This window comes from Mirounga angustirostris, unplaced genomic scaffold (assembly GCF_029215605.1).
Source record: "Mirounga angustirostris isolate CCGP_5_RB_7025 unplaced genomic scaffold, mMirAng1.0.hap1 SCAF_1, whole genome shotgun sequence".
Lineage (NCBI taxonomy): Eukaryota > Metazoa > Chordata > Mammalia > Carnivora > Phocidae > Mirounga > Mirounga angustirostris.
The window spans coordinates 173,124,972-173,148,387 of NW_026991709.1; the positions used below are offsets into that span (position 1 = coordinate 173,124,972).

The 23,416-nt window shown below is 37.8% G+C and overlaps 1 protein-coding gene across 1 annotated transcript in view; it reads right to left on the minus strand.

Annotated features, from left to right (window-relative positions):
* Positions 1-23,416, minus strand: part of CNTN6 (contactin 6) — a 312,379-nt gene that overhangs the window by 103,691 nt on the left and 185,272 nt on the right. Inside the window, 1 exon segment of the mRNA XM_054504630.2 lies at positions 11,715-11,810. Within this exon segment, the coding sequence (XP_054360605.2) occupies positions 11,715-11,810 (96 nt within the window).

The window sequence follows — 23,416 nt, forward strand, 5'->3', positions numbered from 1 at the left end:
AAAGGGGAATTAAAATTCTCAAGTATATCAAGAGACAGATAACAAGCATAGCAAAGGCCAGAAGTTAAATTACAAAAGAAAATGATAAGAACTTAAATTTTTACCTGGGGTCAGGGTGGGGAAGAATAATTGAGCAGTCTTCATAGATTTGAATTGCTGTCATGTACATAAAGGGTTAAATAAAGCCCTTTCTGTTGATGCCCAGGAGGCAAAAATAGGACTTTAGCTCTTGGGGGTTACACAAGGTCCTTAATATAATGAAGACCAATCTAAACTTCAGAGCTATAACAGCAAGTGATTTGTGAGGTAATGAGCTCTCTATCATTAGAGATGGCCAAACAGAGAATGGATAAGCTATGTTTGAAACGTTGCAAAAATATTTATTTTTTCAATGAATGGGAAGTTAAACCTATGTTTCTATGGATTGTCTACTCCACCCTCAACATTCCTTTGATCTCCTTAACAGTCTAATGCTTTTAGATCAAGTATGCATAAATGCAACTCATTTTTTAGTTTTGAAAATATGCTTTGACATTCTCATCCTGTGCCAGGGTATTGAAACTTCATTGCTTTTGCAAGTCCCTACTGGAGTCTTTTATCATTTCATGTGGTCTCTTGCTTCTAAGTTTCTTTACTGAAGTCCTTTGCTGCCTCACTTCTAAGCCTGTTACTCTGTCTCCACCAAAGAGTTGCTCAAAGGATTTTTGTTTGAAAGTGAGAGGTATCTAGATAGTAAATTTTTCTTCAATATAAAGTGGAAAAAATGTAGTTCAGATTCCCTTGTTGTCAGTGACTCCTCATCTTTTGAAACTTTTGTGAAATAAAGACAATCTTGAGCAAATTCCCAGGGCCATGTCTCAGTTTAGGGATCTTTATTCAGTGCTGATTTGGGGAGCGGAATAAGCTCTAACTCTCCGAAATCCAAGGTTAACCCTTCTCACTTAACAGAAATTACAGGTTGTCACTAATGCCCAAGAAATCTTTGAATTCTTTACCCTATAATCTTGAGAACTGAGACTGCAATTTCCATTTCTCCCTTGGTGAATTCATTTTTACCTTAGTTGCTAAAACTTTCTCTGATCTATTCCTTCTTTAATAGTGGAACATTTAGAAGCTGCCAGAAGAAAATGGTCCAGAAATAAGGAAGATTACATAAAGAATAATAAAAAAAATGAGTACTTTTATTTCGTACCTGTTTCATCATTCTAAAATTTTGTTTTGTGACACTAATTGGCTGTTGATTTAATATGCCCATTAAACATGAGAAGCTACTAGAGCTGGGAATATAAAAGTAATTTTCCAAAATCACATTGTGTGTAGAAGGAGGAGTACTTGAACCTAGATCCTTCAGATGCCAATCCTTTGCTCTTTCCCTAATACCACTTTTCTTCTTTTCTATGTATCTACAACTGATCCTCTTCTTGTCATGTCATTATGTCAATATGATCCCCTTGGAGCATTCTTCCTTACTCTCAGACTTCCTTCCAAACCTGCAAACTCTGCATATCAAAGCCCACTCAGAACTAGGACAAAAGTTCCTCACCACTCATCCCCTCCCCCCATCAACACTGTCTGTCCTGTGTTCAATTTCCTCAGAATCTTACAGAATAAAAAGTCAATCTGTCATTTCAATTACTTAAACGTGTTTATAGCCACTGTTAGCAGGGAACAGAAATGCATTTGCTAAACCATTAAGAAATAATTCTTTTCTCCAGAATGGCCTCACTAGAGGAGTGATTTTGAAACTTTAGTGTGCATAACAATCACTTAGAGGACTTGGGAAAACACAGTGCTAGGTTCTACCCTCCCAGTTTCTCTTTCAGTAGGTCTGGGGAGGAGCCAGAGAATTTACATCACTAACAAATTCTCAGGAACTGCTGATACTGATGGGTCCCAGAACACTACTTTGAAAATCACTAATATAATGGTAATTCTCAATCTCCCCTGTATAATCATACCAGGAAGGGAAATGGCTCAGAGTTTGATAAAATGGTGACCATCTTGTATATTTCTCTTTGGGTGGTATGTGGGAGCCTAGAGAAAAGGATGTTCCTCAGTTCATAGATGCATGGCATGTCTGGGATGGAAGGGACCTAAAGATCTTCCAGCCCAATCTTCTCATTTTATAGGTGAGTAAGCAGAGGAGAAGATGGCAGCAGCTCTGTGACTAGAATCAAGGTAGCCCCTTGCTCTCCTCTCTGAATTGGTGAAGATGCTAACCTGCAAGCCCTTCCTGTCACTGTATTTTTCATCCTGCCCTTCTCCCTTCTCCCCATGGGCTCCCTATTCCCATTCATCCAAATAGGCTGTAGTGGGGGCTTTTATCTATTTTGTTCCATCATCAGCCACTATCATGCTTAATTTGTATATTTTTAATGGGGAAAGAAAAAAAAAACTACCTCACAAATTGGAAGTTTAAAATTCTTCCCATTTGGCTTTTCTTAATTAAATGTATAATTCATGAGCCACTTACTTTGAAACCATTGGATTTTTAAAATATTTTCTCCACCATCTATGACCTTTATCTGTTATTAATGATTGTGATGCATTTTCCCTATGATGATTCAGCAGTAACATTAGAACTGAATGATAATTGGTCCTTCCTGAAGCATTGCCTGCAATGCACATTGACACCATCCTCTGCAATTTTAATATTATTAGAAATGGCAGATCTGCAGTAAGCAACTGAAGACTCTATCTGCTGCTCTCTCAAGCATACAACAAATCCTATTTTCCCCAGAGCATGATTATGTTTTGACATCTTTTACAGCCTTATATCTTGCACTGTAATATTTAAAGTACAAACACAAGAGATATATGCAACCGTACCCATTATATGGGATGTAATTTTTATTAGGGGGAAGTATCCCATGTGAAAGAGACCAATAGTGATAAACACTGACATTGAGAACTTCTATTGGCTCTGTAAAACAGACTTCAAAATTGTTAGCATGTTTCTAGAAGTAGAAAATAAATGAGAAGAATAAAGAATTCAAAGCATAGTGCTCAGATTTAGTGGATAAATCTCCCCTTTGGAATATTCTGGAATGAGTGTACTTTACTGCAAACTTTGTGCAGAGCTCTAGGGTTAAATGTGACTGCCTGTTGGGTGGTAAATCATGGTTATGCTAGCTCAGTGGCAAAGACCTAATCCAAGAAAAATAATTCCTTTTCTGGGTTGAAGTCATTGATATTGGTATTGAGCAAGTTTATGATATAACCCAGAACACTGCCCTGACACCTTTACAACCACTCTGATTTGAGTTCCCATTTGGTCCACAATTACTGCTTAACCACCTAAATTTTATTAGATCCCTTTTGATTTACACTTCTCCTGTTCAGAATCATGGCGATAACTGCTTTTGTGGCCTACAAACAACCACTAAGTAAAGGCCCTCTGAGTTTCCGTTATTTCTGACTTCCAAAGAACTCTAGGGCTGGCACATCCTATCTGGAAAAGGAATGAAAACACAGCCGGCTTCTGAATGAATTTCCAAGAAACCTCCAATTTTAAGGAAGACTGGGTAAGTCATGGGAGGCAAATACAGAAGGACTAGACTTCCTTTTTTCGTCTCAATTCCCATCATCTGTGGGTGAACTAAATACAGAGAATGTAAGAGATGGGTCATTCCAGTGGTTCTCAACCAAGGGTGACTTTGCCTGAGAGGGGATATTTGGCAATGTATGGAGTTGTTTTCCTTCTCGCTATTGGGAGAGGAGGTGCTATTGCATTAAATGGGCACAGGCCAGGGATGTTGTTAAACATCTTCACAATGCACAGGACAAACTCCATAACAAATAATTATCTCACCCTAAATTCTCAATAGTGCTGATGTTGAGAAACCCTGGGCTGTACAAATGGAAACAGACTATAACATAAGAGTTCTGTTTGATGTGCTGGAAAGCAAGGGAAAACATTCTTTTTTTTTTTTTTTTTTTAAGGGAAAACATTCTTACTGGGAATGAATAAGATTCTGAAAGTAGACAGAGGAAATGTGGAGCACAGGGCCTAGAAAATGAACGCTGGGACTCTGGTTAGCTACATGATCTTTCTGGCTCTAACACGGTCCACTAATATTAGGCAAATCAATTTACCTCTCTAGGATTTAACTCTCTACATATTCTTCAAAACAGATACACTTGCTATTTCCATTTATACTTCATTTAGCAAATATTTTATGTTGTGGGCCAGATTATGCCAGACCAGATTAGGCAGCAGAATAAATGCAGTAGGGTTTAAACTCAAAATATGTCTTCTTGGTCAAGTTAACACTAACTTCTTTAACACAATTACTCAATTTATAGAATGGAGAAATTTTCTTTGAAAGTGTTACATGAGTTGAGGCACACAAAATGCTGAGCTGAGTGTCCAGGATATAGGAGGCATTTGTTATCTTATCCAATCATGTAGTGTTAAAAGAGAGAGAGAGAGAGAGAGAGAGACAAGAGTCCCCAAGTGGAGTCACTTGTGCTAAGTCCCACGTCAGCCAACCAAAACTTAATACCTAATCTAATTCTACTTTCGGCCTCTCCCAGAAACATTACCCTTCATGACCCTTAACCAGTCAATCTGGAATTACCTGGTCAGCACTAGTGAGGTAACCCACCTGATAGACCCTACCTATCCTCCAGAGGAAGGTGACCTTGCCTGAAACAATCTACTCTTTGATGGAACAACTTCCTTGTCCTGCCTCTTTCTGCCTATAAAAGTCTTTCATTCTGTATAGTTCTTCAGGGTTCCTTTCCATTTTTTTTAAAGATTTTATTTATTTGTTTGTCAGAGAAAGAGAACACGCACAAGCAGGGAGGGTGGCAGGCAGAGGGAGAAGCAGGTTCCTCGCTGAGCAAGGAGCCGATGCAGGGCTCAATCCCAGCACCCCGGGATCATGACCTGAGCTGAAGGCAGACACTTAACTGACTGAGCCACCCAGGTATCCCATGGGTTCTTTTCCATTTGTAAGATGATATGCTGCCCAATTCATAAATCATCGAATAAAGCTAATTAGATCTTTAAATTTACTGTTAAATTTTGTTTTTTTAACAATGTTAACTACCAAATTTAGTTCTCCAAACCAACTTCCCCCCTAGATAGGTAAATCCAGCTGCCTAGTCAAAATTTTCATTGTTCTATCTAACAGACATCTGAACGTTAAAATGTCCCCAAAACAAATTCCTGATTTCCCCCATTCCAAAACCTGTTCTCCTTTTATTGGTATCATCCCAATAAATGGCACTCTATTCTTGAAATTGCTCAGCCTAAAAACTACTCCTCTATTTCTCTTTACAATCTACATCCAATCTTTCAGGAAATTATTTCAGCTATTCCATCTAAATATATACTTGTTCACCTGTCTGCTGCTATCATCCTGCTTCAGGCCACCATTACTTCTCACCTGAGTCATTGTAATCACCTTTAACTCCTTATATTATTGCCCCTTTATGGTCTATTCCTTGGAATAAACTTTTTAAACTGGAAATCAGAGAAGGCATGTCAGTCTTTTGCTCAATACCACATAATGCATTCTAATCTAACTCACAGTAAAATTCAAAGGCTCTGTAATATCTTTAAGATAGTGTTTACAATCTCATCTATGCTCCTGTTTGCTCACTTTTCTTTATCCATACTGGTTTCATTTCTATTCTTCTAATGTGCCAAACACAGCTCTACTCTAAGTCCTTTGCACATGTTGTTCCCTCTGTCCAAACTGCCTTTTCTCAATGTCTCACTCTCTCATTCCTTTAGTTCTCCTCTCAAATGCCAACAAAGCCTTCTTTGGCCTCAGAATATACAACAGCAACACCCACCACTCCCTACCCCATTTAGTTTTCTCCCTAGCTTTTATTACCATCTGTCACATTTTTATATTTATTATAAGATTCATGAAGATAAAGACTTTGTCACATTGCTCTCCATTATATCCCTAAAATTCACTAAAATTAGTGGCACTTAGTATGCACACAATAAATATTTGTTGAGTAAGTATATAGTACAAGTTCAATAATGATGGCTGTCACTATTATACCAACAGGCAGCTGTTCTGCGTATCTGCCTTTTACATATTCAAGCAACCCCAAAGTAATACTGTCACAGCTGATTTGACCTACTCACTAAGAAAACACCACTGTCAAAAAAAAAAAAAAAAAACCAACAGGAAAACAAAAACAAAAAGAAAACACCACTGTCATTTACTCTAGAAACAGAAGGAAAAAAAAACAAAACAAAACAACTAATTGGGAAGAAGGGCTATGAAAATTGAGCACTTTTTCCTTAGTGTTATTTTCCTTTTTATTCTATAACACAATTTTGAGTTTTTGCTGGAATGATTTTCCATTTATGTTGAGTTGTCAACATTTTTATTGACGGAAATACAAATGCTAGGCTCAAATAAAGTGCTATCTTCCTACCACAGACATAGATACTCCAAACTACTGGCATAAATTCAATTATTCTACCAACCTAAAAGTTATATCTTTGAAGACGATGGAATATTACCTCTAAAACAAATTTTAAACCTCTGATTTTTATGAGTCCAGGATTGAGAGTTTTATATCGAGACAATAAAGGGAAAGAATCTGCTTTACTTTAGATATGGTGAAACTATTATCTCACAGTGAAGGTGATCTTAATTATTTTAGACAACATGTATCATTTCTTCACTCTGTCATTTTTAAAGAAAATCTCATGTGAAGCTCAGCTAACTCACTGTACCCATGAAGATCTACTGACAGCTTATTTTCATATCCAACCTACAGCTTTGGCTTCAAAGGTTTCATGTCCATTAGAAAAATTTAGAGTCTGAAATTTTGCTTTCAGTGCTGTTGCAAATGACTTAACGCAGAATCTCTGTTACAAGTGACCAATGCTCTCACCCAAAGCTCATCCTGGAGGTGAGTGAAAAGCCATGGTAGTAAGACCTCTCGGCATGGCAGTTCAAAGTCCACCTCTAGACTCAGTGACCCTCCCCCAAATGAATAAGTAAAATAAATAGTGCATTGCCCTTCCTGTCACATAAACCTGGATGTAGAGAAGAGACCTTAGAATCCCCCATAGACCTAGTGGAGGAAAGGAAAGGTCTTTATTTAGCTGACTACCAAATTTTACCTTTGCCAAGCACCAAGAGGCTAACTAGGAGACTTGTATTTTTCTGATATGGGTATCCAAATTAAGGATAATAACTATAATAGACAATAGAAGAGATTTTTAGAGATTGTGTGGAGATGAGGGAAGTCATAGACTATCATTAAGAGCATTTGGGAGAAAGGAAAGTGATGTTTAATAGGGAAAATGGGGTTTCAGTCAGATGTGCATTGTAGGACTCTCTGTGTTCTTCAGACAAAGCTTTCAGTACAACTTATATTTCTCTGTAATATTTTAGAATTGTATTTTTTAGGAAGATGGAAACGAGGGCTTAATCTGGCTCTGTTGGCATTGAGTCAATCACATTCATGGAGTTTATCTCTAGTTAAGAAGTAGGATTAAGGAAACGAATATACTTCTTTCCTCAGAGTATAGGGAATAGTTCCTGTTTTGTGTCCAAATATCACATTTCTAAGAGATAAAGCAGAATGTGCCAGTTTTGTGTTCTGGCATTATTGCCTGGGTTTCTTTTCTTTTTCACTATGGATACTTTCCTCTAGAATAAGTTGTATTTGTAAATCCTCTCTTTCTAGAAGAATAGCACATTTGTGGTTGCCTTAAAAATTGGGTACGAAACATCCATTAGAAAGCCTATTCTGGAGTCAGGTCTTCTTTGGTCTATTCAGAAAAAAAAAAAAAAAAAAAGGATATCCATATAACAGCACCTGTTCAGTTTGGCTTATGTTGATTACTCTATTTCACTGACTTATCACTAATCATTTATATGGGAAATCCATCTACACACTTTTTTCTTTTCTTTTGTTCCTAGAGCTATTGTTTTTTTCCTGGGTAAATTTATAGGATTCAGCCTAGTTGATAATTTTTCTTACTCTCCCATCCGTAGTTCTTGTTTTTTGGTTTTTGGTTTTTGTTTTGTAAAACACACTAAAATATATTTGACAGGCAGGCCTGCCTGGTTAAGAAATGTTTTCCAATTTTTTTGTTATGATACTAAAGAGAAAATAGGAAGAACTCAGAATGTTCTGATAATATCAAGTTTAATATAATTTCTCCCTTGTCCTGGCTAGAGAGATTTGAACTATCCAAAGGAACTAATGTGAGGAATATTCTTTGCTGCTGGCTTTGAAGATGGAGGAAGACATATGGTAAGAAATGTGGGCATCCACTAGACAATGAGAGTGGCCCTTGACATCTGGCCAGCAAGGAATTGGGAACCTTAATCCTACAATAGCAAGGAAACGAATTTAGCCAACGACTTGAGTAAGCTTGGAAGTGGACTCTTCCTCAGACTTTCCAAAAGAGAATGCCATCTGGTCATGACTTTGATTTTATCCTTGTAAGAGTCTGAGTAGAGAGACCAGCCACAATCATCCTTTGGCTTCTGACAGAAGTTCTGACAGAACTGTGTCCTAATAAATGGGTGTTGCTTGAAGCTAGGAAGTTTTAGATAGATTGTTACATACTAAAGAAAAAAAATATATAGATACACATACATACACACACACATATACACACATACATATACATATATACATATATGTGTATATATATCCTAAACCAAGGAAAAAATTTCAAAGACAAAAATGTCTATGTGTAAAGTTGGCTCAATTTAAACCCGCTGTCCACTAATACAATTTGAAGGTTATCCAACCAGTATATTTCTCTACATTCTTGAAGTCTTTCTTGGCACAATTCACCATAGGAAGGTGAGAAAGGAAAAGGAATAATAAGGATTTGTTTTAAATGAGACAGTTAAAGACACTCTTAGAACTCTCAGCAAATCCAGGAGGTGTAAGAGTGTTGAAACTATCTGAGGTTTAACCATTAACTACAGAGCTTTCTATCCAAAGGCATTTTTTTTGAAGTCAGAAATTCCTGCATTGGAATCTTGCCTTCATTTACTAACTGAAAGCTGATTTACTTAGTTTGTCTGAGTCTTGGTTTCCTCATTTTAAAATTATTCTTCTTAATTATTGGAATACTGGGAATGAGAAAATAAATGGAAAGCCCTTATAGGGCCTGCTCATGATAACAATTCAATAACTGGTAGCCATTGTTATTATTATTAATACTTTCTCCTTCTAATTAATTGATGACTATTTGTATAATAGGATCAAAGGGTATCTGTCAATATTCCCCTCAGTTTTGATCTGGGAGAACTATAAGGAACAGAAGAACAATATTCCAGTATTTTTGCCCTTGTGGAGGTGAGGAAGCCCATGGCATACCCTAGAGCTCTGGGGATGAAAATTCCATTAATACCTGGATGAAGTCAATATTGACTAATACCCTTGGAATCCTGCTAAAACATTACATATGATATAATCAGATTTGGTATTAGACAAGTTTGTCATGACTTGCATGCAATAGGCATTAGTTATTCAGTTAAAAAGATCTTAACTGAAGGCAGTGTTCGTCTATCTGTGGCTTAATTTCATGGCATTAAGCAGAGAGACACTGTTACAAGGGTTACATAATCAACATATATTTTAACAGTGGTAGGTAACAAGGGAAAGCTTCTTTCTACTTGTCTGCCTTTTTTATTTTTATTATTTTTTCTAAAGATTTTATTTATTTTAAAGAGAGAGAAAGCAGGGGGGGGGAAGAAGAGGGGGAGGGAGAGGAACAAGCAGATTGCACTGAGCACAGAGCCCAACTCGGGACTGAATCTCAGGACCCTGAGATCATGACCTGAGCTGAAACCAAGAGTTGGATGCTAAACATACTGAGCCACCCAGGCACCCCATTGGCTGCCTTTTTAAAATATGTGACATTCATTTACAAATATTTGACATTTCTGCTACCTTTATTTAGAGTAAACAAAGTTGAAAATAATCTTCAATTCTGTCAAGATTCTTTGACCAAAGTCAGAGCATAAAATGACATAGACTGACAGCACAAACAGACATGACTTTGTATATCTTGTCATCTTAGGTTATAGTACTAAAAAATAATTTCCCTATGGTTTAAAAATAAGCACCATCAATTTTTTTCAATGCTCTGGAATAATATTATTTTATCTCAGATAGCATTGAAAACAGTGTAACTCTCACCTAATATTTCAAGTGAGCATAATGCTATACTACTCTAATATTACTGAATAAAATATTGTTAACTTCTAATCAGTTTCCTTTTCTTTTTTTTTTCCTTTTCTTTTTGTATCAGCATTTCATGAGATTGTGTAAAAATTAAAAGTAATGGAAAAGTGTTTTCAAGTTTTTAAAAGATTAATACAGGAATAAGTTGCTTCCATTTTATTTTTAATTATTTGTTATATTTCTTTCAAAACTTTCCCATTGCAGAGTGGAAATCAACTATAAAAGGGCTGCTCTAAGGAGCCAGAATGCCTGGATTTGAAACTTGGCTCCGCTGCATATCAGCTGTGTTATCTTGGACTGGTCACTTAACCTCTGTCTACCTTATTGTTCTCATTTGTAAAACAATAATCATAGTATCTCTCTCATGAAGCTGCTGTGAGAAATTTAAAAGTTAGTACATACAAAGTATTTAGATCTCTACTGTGTAAGAACTTGCTATTATGAGCGCCTGGGTGGCTCAGTTGGTTAAGCGACTGCCTTCGGCTCAGGTCATGATCCTGGAGTCCTGGAATCGAGTCCCACATCGGGCTCCCTGCTTGGCGGGGAGCCTGCTTCTCCCTCTGCCCTTCCCCCCTCTCATGCTCTCTCTCTCTAATAATAAATAAATAAATCTTAAAAAAAAAAAAGAACTTGCTATTATTATTAAGGTAACTGTAATACAATCAGTGTGATATTGAACTGTACCAATGAAATGACTCCAAGAATATTTTGATACTGCCTCTTCCAGATTCACCTTTGGTTGAGAATCTACCAAATTTTACCAGATCATTTGGAATTTGACAAAATGCAACCCCAAAGGGGTGAGAATCAATAGGTGGTTTAGGTCCTTGGCAACAGGTTAATTCACAAGTCAATTCAGATTCTTACAAACTAGAGATTGTCATTGATTGCATGATTTCACCCTTGCTAAGAGATATTCTGATGTTGTGCCATCCAAAATTTACTTCTAATTAATGGAGTAGCTCTCCTCTTCCAATAGTTAAAATGAGGTTGCCAAGAGGAATGGTGGAATTTGCTTTTCCATGGAGGTCAATAATAATGAAATAATCTTAGCTTTCTTTTCTGAATAAATACAAGCCATTACACTAATCAGGTTACATTCATTAGCTCACTTAATATTCACAACAGCACTACAGTGCAGATATCAGTTAATGTCTCTATTCTACAGAAGAGGAAACTGAGCCCAAAGAGATTAAACAAATTGTCTCTTGTCATTCAGGGTGAAAGCATCAGACAGCAGCAGTGGTCAGTTTCACTTTGTACACTGGCACTCACAATGGGTGCCATGTTGCAGCTCCTTAAGGTCATGTTTGTTGAGTGACTGCTTGAACAAAAATTTCTTTTAAAAAAGATTTAGATTAGTACTGTTTAGATACAGTAGGATGAACATGAAGAGCCTTCAAGGTCCTTTTGAATTGATGAAGAGCTACCATTGACTTCAAGACATAATGTGCCTTCTTTACTTCTCCAGTGACCACATTAATGGTATCACCTAAATTACCCCCCCCCCACCATACCTCCAAAGTGTGGTGGTGGGCCACAGAGAAGCACCACACCTTGACCTTCTCGGACGGACACTGCGCTTCTTGTTTTGGTTTCAAAGTCTTCGATATCTGGGAAAACAAACAAAACAGCTTTAGAATTATCTTGCAGTAAAAAAAAAAACATTTTAAAGTAGAATCTTGAACTTATTTTTATTCCAAGTAATGAACACTCATACTTGACTGACCAGAAGATTTAGTTGATGATCAATTTATCTACAATGGTTATTATCTCTAAAAATCTTGGTTTTCTTTTCTTCTTTCTTTTCATATAATTAAATGGAGTATGTGAGGAAGACATTTATTAACATTACTTATTATCTGTTTGCTTTTATTCTCCCAGGTAGCCTGTAGCCCAGGAGGAAATCTTTAAAACCCAGCACATATTTACTTTCCTTGCCCAGGGAAGTTGTGATTAAACAAAACAAAACAAAACAAAACAAAAAGTATGCAGCAAGTTTGTTGCAGTCCTCTAGCATTTTAGATTAATGGTATTTGATGTGCAGATGGAGTCCGTGAGAATTTAGGATGGAATGGTGTGAGGGAAAGAGTTCTATGTGACAGAACTATTGAGAAAGAAGGTATATTTTCTAGTTTTCTCATTCTACTTCACAAAGCAGTTTCATGATCTTGTTTGGAGTGTTGTAATTTTCTACAACATCAGAGATTCATAGAAATTCACTGTTAGAAGAAAACTAACTAGTTATCTCGTTAAGCCATCAACATGAAGTACAAATCTTTCCAAATTCCTGGAATCATCATTCAGCCTTCAGGAATGGGTAATTGTTAAATTTCTCTGAACCTTAATTTTTTAATCTGTAAAATCCCATTATACACTCGTTTACTCTTTTAACAAATTTGTATTGAACCCCTACTAAAAATACAGGAAGTATATATTTTTTTAAAGATTTTTTATTTATTTGACAGAGAGAGCACAAGTAGGCAGAGTAGCATGCAGAGGGAGAAGGAGAAGCAGGCTACCCGGGGCTTGATCCCAGGACCCTGGGATGATGACCTGAGCCAAAGGCAGTTGCTTAATCAACTGAGCCACCCAGGTGCCCCTACAGGAAGTATATTAAGGAGAGAAGACATATTGGTAAATAAATCAGGCATGTACCTTGCCCTTATTGTGCTTATTATCTAATAGGAAAACTAGAACACAAATTAAAAAACAAATAAACCAATGTACATTTACAAATTGTGATAATTATTGTGGGGTGAAGACTGCTATTGTCTACAAAAATGTATTCTCCCTTCTTCCATAGTAATAGATTTGTGTATCAAATATGCTTTTCTAACTGGAGGATACATTTCTCAGACATCTTTGCAATTAATGTGGCAAGCAGAGAAACTTACATATATAATGTGTGAAAGGAAATCTCCACAGTTTTATGGTCTCCCCCAGCACCTAGATTGCCAATGACATGAAAGACCTTGTTGAAGATGAAAGAGCCACCATTAACCTGGGTACTTGACTGACTGCATGGAATATAACCACAGATGATCTGGAACATCTACCCTGGGTCATTATAGTAGAGACAAGTCAACTCTTATCTTGTTTTAGACATTTATTTTGGGGTCTCTGTGTTATAGCAATTTAACCTTTTATCCCAACTGATATATCTTGTGAAGGAAAAGAACAGAATGCAGATCTGTTGGATGAGAAAGAGACAGCCATGCAATGGTGACATGCAGCAGAGAAAATATTTCTTGTAGAAAGAAGAACAGGTTTCAAAACCTAGATGTAGAAAATGACAGGGAAGTGTCACAATATTGAAAGGAAGCACTGTTAATGGGCACATAGTGGGCAAGGGTCAATGAAAAACTACAATAATCGACATTTGGGGCTATTATATTACATTAGGATTATATTAAAATTACAGAGGGAATACCTGGAAACAACTGAATAATAAATCAGTGCAGAAGTTGAGTAATATCTGCAACATTCACAGAATGGAAGGCCATCAGTGATTAGAAAGAATATGTTAATTATAAAGGACTGACTTGGAAAGTTCTTGGAAAGTGAATTATACTATTAAGTTAAAAAAGTTCTAAATATTGCTATGACATTATCCCACTGTGAAAGAAAAAAGTAAAAACCTAAATATGAGCATCTCTTTTAACTGGTATAGAGAAAATTATAGAATATATATTTTAATATTCACCTTGGTTGTCTCGAGGGAGCAAATGGGACATATGGAAGTAGAGATTATTAAATCTTTACCTATACCTCTCTTTGTCTTTAAAAAAATATTATAAAGATTATAAATTGTGTGTTTTTTTGCTCATTTTTAACAACTTTACTAGAGTATAAATGCAATAAATTATTGGTGTGATTTAGAGAAATTGAAGACTTCTATTTTGTATATATTATGTGTGACTTTATCCATGAGTTATTTAAATGGCAACATCATGTATGCTATATAACATATGAGCACTGAACTCAGAGGAGAGGCAAGGTCCAGATTTATAAGAATAGAATTTATCAGCATATATATAGTATTTAAAACCATAGGGATGTATGTAATCCCCATCAGATGACTCTTAAATTTTTGGCATGAGCAATTTTATAGACAGTCATCTAGAATCAAACTCTAAAAGTCTCCAATATTTAGAAGTAGAGGATTATGGAGAAAGGAAAGGGAAGGAGGGAAGGAGAGAGTGGGACAGAGAGAAGAAGGGGAAAAAGGAAGAAAGCAGGGTCTAAGACATGGAATAAGATGTGGACAGAAAAATGTCATTGCATTAGGCAACATGAAGGTCACATGTAATCTTGACAAGAGAAGTTTAAGTGGAATTATGGAGAAGAGGTCAAAGTGAATTGAGGGGTGAATAGTAGATAGTAGACAAGAACATGGGGATACTAGTGTGCAAACTCTATAAAGTTGGTTATGAATGGGAGGTGAGATTTTGAGAACAGGGAAAAGTCTGGAGGGCAAGGGTGCTGTACTGAGGTAAATAACCAGGTAAAGAAAGAGGTTGGGGGGGCAGAGCAAGATGACGGAGGAGTAGGAGACGTGGATTTCGTCTAGTCTCAGGAATTCAGCTGGATAGGGATCAAACCATTCTGAACACCTACAAACTCAACAGGAGATCAAAGAAAAGAATACCAACAACTCTCTGAACAGAAAAGCGACCACTCTCTGGAAGGTAGGACATGCGGAGAAGTGAATCCGAGGTGATATTCGGGAGGATAGACGGCGGGGGAGGGGCCTCCATTGGCCACTTTTGGCAAGTGATAGAGCCACAGAGAACAAAATCGGAACTTTTAGAAGTCAGTTCCACTGAGGGACATCACTCTGGTGACTAAGCGGGGGGTGGAACCCTCCGGGACAGTGTGGTCTCAGGACCCTCGGGGTCACAGAAAGACCAGGAGTACCTGAGTGTGGCAGAGCTCCCAGGTATCGGAGCGGGGAAGCCGGCTGCAGAGACGGAGCCGAGGCGCCCTCAGCTCGGGGTTGCCATAGACTGTGATCAGCAGCACAGTTGGGCCACTGCTCCTCCAGCAGGGACCCAACAAATGGCAGATCTGGGGAGACTCCCCTTCCTCCCCTGGGAAGAGCGGTGCAGAAGCGCACCGCAGGGATCTGCTGGGTTTCGAGACTCTGCACGGGGTCGGGTGCCAGAGATAGAAATGCTCGGTCACAGGCCGGGTGAGCACGGAGTGTGGCCGGAGACTGGGGAGATGGGAGTGACTGACTGCTTTTCTCTGGGGACACACTGAGGAGCGGGGCCCTGAGTACTCAGCTCCTCCGGGGTGGAGATTGGGAGGTTGCCATTTTCACTCTTGGCCTCCAAAGCCCAACAGAAAGCTTGCAGGGAACAAAAGCTCCTGAGAGCAAACCTGAGCAGATTACTTAGCCTGGACAAGGCAAGAGTGGGGCAATTCCGCCTCAGGCAAAGACATTTGGTAACCACGGCAACAGGCCCCTCCCTCAAAAGATCAGCAAGAACAGCCGGCCAAGACCAAGTATACGCATCAATGAGAACGGCAGAACTCAAGCACTAGGGGAACAATGCACAGAGAATCCATGGCTTTTTTACCATGATTCTTTGTTCTTTTCAAAGTTAATTTTTTTTAACTTTTTTTTTTTTGAATTTTTCTTTTTCCCTTTTTCAACCAACATCTTATCAATCCCTTTTTTAAAAAACATTTTTATTTTTCATTTTTAGAGTCATATTCTATCACTTCATAGTAGTTACCCATATTTTTGGCTTATATATTTAAGTTGTTCTCTCTTTAAAATTTTGAGATAGTTTCTTCTAACAGATCAAAATATACCCTAAATCTCTAGTGTATGGTTTTTTTCTACTCTCCTGCCTGATCACATTCTCTCTTTTTTTTCTTTTTTTTTTTTTTTAAATCCTCTTCTTTCTTTTTTCAAACAACTTCTTATCAATTCCTTTTATAAAATTTTTTATAATTTTCACCTTTACAGTCATATTCCATTCCTTCATCATATCAACCCTTATTTTTGTACATATATAAGTTTTTCTTTCTTTAAAATTTTGGGAGGCACTTTCTTCTAACAGACCAAAACACACCCAAAATCTACTGTGTGGCACTGATCTATGTACCAGCCTGATCATATTTGATCATATTCTCTTTTTTTTGGTGTTTTGTTCTGTTTTTGGCTGTTTTTATCTTTTTCTTTTTCTTTTTTCTCTCTTTCCCTTTCTTTGCCCCTGCTTCAGGTCTTTTCTGATTTGTTTAGAGTATATTTTATGGGGACGTTGTTACCCTGTTAGCATTTTGTTCTCTCATTAATCTATTCTCCTGTGGACAAAATGACAAGATGGAAGAAATCACCTCAACAAAAAGAACAAGAGGTAGTACCGACTACCAGGGACCTACTCAATATGGACATTAGTATGATGTCATATCTAGAGTTCAGAAACATCACTTTAAAGATACTAGCTGGGCTTGAAAAAAATATGGAAGTTATTAGAGAAACACTTTCTGGAGAAATAAAAGAACTAAAATCTAACCAAGTCGAAATCAAAAAGGCTATTAATGAGGTACAATCAAAAATGGGGGTGCTAACTGCTAGGATAAATGAGACAGAAGAGAGAATCAGTGATATAGAAGACCAAATGACGGAAAATAAAGAAGCTGAGAAAAAGAGAGATAAAGAACTACTGGATCACGAGGGCAGAATTCCAGAGATAAGCGATACCATAAGATGAAACAACATTAGAATAATTGGGATCCCAGAAGGGAAGAAAGAGAGAGAGGGGCAGAAGGTATATTGGAGCAAATTATAGCAGAGAACTTCCCTAATTTGGGGAAAGAAACAGGCATGAAAATCGAGGAAGCACAGAGAACCCCTCTCAAAATCAATAAAAATAGGTCAACACGCCAACATCTAATAGTAAAATTTACAAGTCTCAGAGACGAAGAGAAAATCCTGAAAGCAGCTTGGGAGAAGAGATATGTAACCTACAATGGTAGAAACATTAGATTGGCAACAGACCTATCCACAGAGACCTGGCAGGCCAGAAAGGACTGGCATGATATCTTCAGAGCACTAAATGAGAAAAATATGCAGCCAAGAATCCTATATCCAGCTAGGCTGTCATTGAAAATAGAAGGAGAGATAAGGGCGCTTGGGTGGCTCAGTTGGTTAAGCGACTGCCTTCGGCTCAGGTCATGATCCTGGAGTCCCGGGATCGAGTCCAGCATCGGGCTCCCTGCTCAGCAGGGAGTCTGCTTCTCCCTCTGACTCTCCTCCCTCTCATGCTCTCTGTCCTTCATTCTCTCTCTCTCAAATAAATAAAAAAAATCTTAAAAAAAAAAAAAGAAGGAGAGATAAAAAGCTTCCAGGACAAACAAAAACTAAAGGAATTTGCAAACACGAAAACAACCCTACAAGAAATCTTGAAAGGGGTCCTCTAAGCAAAGAGAGAGCCTAAAAGCAACATAGACCAGAAAGGAACACAGACAATATACGGTAACAGTCACCTTACAGGCAATACAATGGCACTGAATTCCTATCTTTCAATAGTTACCCCAAATGTAAATGGGCTAAATGCCCCATTCAAAAGACCAGGCTATCAGATTGGATTAAAAAAAAAAGACCCATCGATATGCTGTCTGCAAGAGACTCATTTTAGAACCAAAGACACCCCCAGATTGAAAGTGAGGGGATGGAAAGCCATTTACCATTGTAATGGACACCAAAAGAAAGCTGGGGTGGCAATCCTTATATCAGACAAATTAGATTTTAAACCAAAGACTGTAATAAGAGATGAGGAAGGACACTATATCCTACTTAAAGGGTCTATCCAACAAGAAGATCTAACAATTGTAAATACCTATGCCCCTTACATGGGAACAGCCAATTATATAAGGCAATTGATAACAAAAGCAAAGAAACACATCAAAAACAATGAAATAATAGTGGGGGACTATAACACCCCCCTCACTGAAATGGACAGATAGTCTAAGCAAAAGATCAGCAAGGAAATAAAGACTTTAAATGACACACTAGACCAAATGGACTTCACGGACATATTCAGAACATTCCAACCCAAAGCAACGGAATACACATTCTTCTCTAGTGCCCATGGAATATTCTCCAGAATAGACCACATCCTAGGTCATAAATCAGGTCTCAACCGGTACCAAAAGATTGGGATCATTCCCTGCCTCTTTTCAGACCACAATGCTTTGAAACTAGAACTCAATCACAAGAGGAAAGTCGGAAAGAACTCAAATACATGGAGGCTAAAGAGCATCCTACTAAAGAATGAATGGGTCAACCAGAAAATTAAAGAAGAATTAAAAAAATACATGGAAACCAATGAAAATGAAAACACAACTGTTCAAAATCTTTGGGATGCAGCAAAGGCAGTCCTAAGAGGAAAGTATATAGCAATACAAGCCTTTCTCAAGAAACAAGAAAGGTCGCAAGTACACAACCTAAACCTACAACTAAAGGAGCTGGAGAAAAAACAGCAAATAAAGCCTAAATCCAGCAGGAGAAGAGAAATCATAAAGATCAGAGTAGAAATCAATGAAATAGAAACCAAAAGAACAGTAGAACAGATCAATGAAACTAGGAGTTGGTTCTTTGAAAGAATTAACAAGATTGATAAACCCCTGGACAGACTTATCAAAAAGAGAAGAGAAATGACCCAAATCAACAAAATCATGAATGAAAGAGGAGAGATCACAACCAACACCATAGAAATAAAAACAATGATAAAAACATATTATGAGCAACTCTATGCCAGCAAATTAGATAACCTGGAAGAAATGGATGCATTCCTAGAGATATATCAACTACCAAAACTGAACCAGGAAGAAACAGAAAACCTGAACAGACCTATAACCACTAAGGAAATTGAAGCAGTCATCAAAAATCTCCCAAAAAACAAAAGCCCAGGGCCTGATGGCTTCCCAGGGGAATTCTACCAAATATTTATTTATTTATTTATTTATTTATTTATTTATTTATTTATTTATTTATTTATTTATTTATTATTTATTTATTTATTTTTTATTCTTATGTTAATCCCCATATATTACATCATTAGTTTTAGATGAAGTGTTCCATGATTCATTGTGCACAACACCCAGTGCTCCATGCAAAATGTGCCCTCCTCAATACCCACCACCAGGCTAACCCATCCTCCCACCCACCTCCCCTCTAGAAGCCTGTTTGTTTTTCAGAGTCCATCGTCTCTCATGGTTCGTCTACCCCTCCGATTTCCCCCGCTTCATTCTTCCCCTCCCGCTACCTTCTTCTTCTTTTTTTTTCCTTAACATATATTGCATTATTTGTTTCAGAGGTACAGATCTGAGATTTAACAGTCTTGCACAATTCACAGCGCTTACCAGAGCACATACCCTCCCCAGTGTCTATCACCCAGTCACCCCATCCCTCCCACCCCACCCCCCACTCCAACAACTCTCAGTGTGTTTCCTGCGATTAAGAATTCCTCATATCAGTGAGATCATATGATACATGTCTTTCTCTGTTTGACTTATTTCACTCAACATAATACCCTCCAGTTCCATCCATGTCGTTGCAAATGGCAAGATCTCATTCCTTTTGATGGCTGCATAATATTCCATTGTATATATATATACCACAGCTTCTTTATCCATTCATCTGTCGATGGACATCTTGGCTCTTTCCACAGTTTGGCTATTGTGGACATTGCTGCTATAAACATCGGGGTGCACGTACCCCTTCGGATCCCTACTTTTGTATCTTTGGGGTAAATACCCAGTAGTGCAATTGCTGGATCATATGGTAGCTCTATTTTCAACTTTTTGAGGAACCTCCATACAGTTTTCCAGAGTGGCTGCACCAGCTTGCATTCCCACCAACCGTGTAGGAGGGTTCCCCTTTCTCCACATCCCCGCCAACATCTGTCGTTTCCTGACTTGTTAATTTTAACCATTCCGACTGGTGTGAGGTGGTATCTCATTGAGGTTTTGATTTGGATTTCCCTGATGCTGAGTGATATTGAGCACTTTTTCATGTGTCTGTTGGCCATTTGGATGTCTTCTTTGCAAAAATGTCTGTTCATGTCTTCTGCCCATTTCTTGATTGGATTCTTTGTTCTTTGGGTGTTGAATTTGATGAGTTCTTTATAGATTTTGGATACTAGCCCTTTATCTGATATGTCATTTGTAAATATCTTCTCCCATTCTGTCGGTTGTCTTTTGGTTTTGTGGACTGTTTCCTTTGCTTTGCAAAAGTTTTTATCTTGATGAAGTCCCAATAGTTTATTTTTGCCCTTGTTTCCCTTGCCTTTGGTGATGTTTCTAGGAAGAAGTTGCTTCAGCTGAGGTCAAAGAGGTTGCTGCCTGTGTTCTCCTTTAGGATTTGGATGGACTCCTGTCTCACATTGAGGTCCTTCAAGCATTTGGAGTCTATTTTTGTGTGTGGTGTAAGGAAATGGTCCAGTTTCATTCTTCTGCATGTGGCTGTCCAATTTTCCCAACACCATTTGTTGAAGAGACTCTCTTTTTGCCATAGGACATTCTTTCCTGCTTTGTCGAAGACAAGTTGACCATAGAGTTCAGGGTCCATTTCTGGGCTCTCTATTGTGTTCCATTGATCTATGTGTCTGTTTTTGTGCCAGTACCATGCTGTCTTGATGATTACAGCTTTGTAGTAGAGCTGGAAGTCCAGAATTGTGATGCGTCCGGCTTTAGTTTTCTTTCTCAATATTCCTCTGGCTATTCGGGGTCTTTTCTGGTTCCATACAAATTTGAGGATTATTTGTTCCATTTCTTTGAAAAAAGTGGATGATATTTTGATGGGGATTGCAATGCATGTGTAGATTGCTCTAGGTAGCATTGACATCTTCACAATATTTGTTCTTCCAATCCATGAGCATGGAACGTTTTTCCATTTCTTTGTGTCTTCCTCAATTTCTTTCATGAGTATTTTATAGTTTTCTGAGTACAGATCCTTTGCCTCTTTGGTTAGATTTATTCCTAGGTATCTTATGGTTTTGGGTGCAATTGTAAATGGGATCGACTCCTTAATTTCTCTTTCTTCTGTCTTGTTGTTGGTGTATAGGAATGCCACTGACTTCTGTGCATTGATTTTATATCCTGCCACTTTACTGAATTCCTGTATGAGTTCTAGCAGTTTTGGGGTGGAATCTTTTGGGTTTTCCACATAAAGTATCATATCATCTGCAAAGAGTGAGAGTTTGACTTCTTCTTTGCCAATTCAGATGCCTTTTTTTCTTTTTGTTGTCTGATTGCTGTGGCTAGGACTTCTCATACTATGTTGAATAGCAGTGTGATAGTGGACATCCCTGCCGCGTTCCTGACCTTAGGGGGAAAGCTCTCAGTTTTTCCCCATTGAGAATGATATTCGCTGTAGGTTTTTCATAGATGGCTTTTATGATATTGTGGTATGTACCCTCTATCCCTATACTCTGAAGAGTTTTGATCAAGAAAGGATGCTGTACTTTGTCAAATGCTTTTTCTGCATCTATGGAGAGGATCATATGATTCTTGTTCTTTCTCTTGTTAATGTATTGTATCACACTGATTGATTTGCGGATGTTGAACCAACCTTGCAGCCCAGGGATAAATCCCACTTGGTCTTAGTGAATAATCCTTTTAATGTACTGTTGGATCCTATTGGCTAGTATTTGGGTGAGAATTTTTGTATCCAGGTTCATCAGGGATATTGGTCTGTAATTCTCCTTTTTGATGGGGTCTTTGTCTGGTTTTGGGATCAAGGTAATGCTGGCCTCATAAAATGAGTTTGGAAGTTTTCCTGCCGTTTCTATTTTTTGGAACAGTTTCAGAAGAATAGGTATTCATTCTTCTTGAAATGTTTGGTAGAATTCCCCTGGGAAGCCATCTGGCCCTGGGCTTTTGTTTGTTGGGAGATTTTTGATGACTGCTTCAATTTCCTTAGTGGTTATAGGTTTGTTCAGGTTTTCTATTTCATCCTGGTTCAGTTTTGGTAGTTGATACATCTCTAGGAATGTTTCCATCTCTTCCTGTTATCTAATTTGCTGGCATAGAGTTGCTCATAATATGTTCTTATAATTGTTTGTATTTCTTTGGTGTTGGTTGTGATCTCTCCTCTTTCATTCATGATTTTGTTGATTTGGGTCATTTCTCTTCTCTTTTTGAAAGTCTGGCCAGGGGTTTATCAATCTTGTTAATTCTTTCAAAGAACCAGCTCCTAGTTTCATTGATCTGTTCTACTGTTCTTTTAGTTTCTATTTCATTGATTTCTGCTCTGATCTTTATGATTTCTCTTCTCCTGCTGGGTTTAGGCTTTATTTGCTGTTCTTTCTCCAGCTCCTTTAGGTGTAGGGTTAGGTTGTGTACTTGAGACCTTTCTTGTTTCTTGAGAAAGGCTTGTATTGCTATATACTTTCCTCTTAGGACTGCCTTTGCTGCATCCCAAAGATTTTGAATAGTTGTGTTTTCATTTTCATTGGTTTCCATGTATTTTTTTAATTCTTCTTTAATTTCCTGGTTGACCCATTCATTCTTCAGTAGGATGCTCTTTAGCCTCCATGTATTTGAGTTCTTTCCGACTTTCCTCTTGTGATTGAGTTCTAGTTTCAAAGCATTGTGGTCTAAAAATAGGCAGGGAATGATCCCAATCTTTTGGTACCGGTTGAGACCTGATTTATGACCTAGGATGTGGTCTATTCTGGAGAATATTCCATGGGCACTAGAGAAGAATGTGTATTCCGTTGCTTTGGGATGGAATGTTCTGAATATGTCTGTGAAGTCCATTTGGTCCAGTGTGTCATTTAAAGTCTTTATTTTCTTGTTGATCTTTTGCTTAGACGATCTGTCCATTTCAGTGAGGGGGGTGTTAAAGTTCCCCACTATTATTGTATTGTTGTCAATGTGTTTCTTTGCTTTTGTTATTAATTGCCTTATAAAATTGGCTGCTCCCATGTTAGGGGCATAGATATTTACAATTGTTAGATCTTCTTGTTGGATAGATCCTTTAAGTAGGATATAATGTCCTTCTTCAGCTCTTCTTACAGTCTTTGGTTAAAATCTAATTTGTCTGTTATAAGGATTGCCACCCCAGCTTTCTTTTGGTGTCCATTAGCATGGTAAATGGTTTTCCACCCCCTCACTTTCAATCTGGGGGTGTCTATGGTTCTAAAATGAGTCTCTTGCAGACAGCATATCGATGGGTCTTGTTTTTTAATCCAGTATG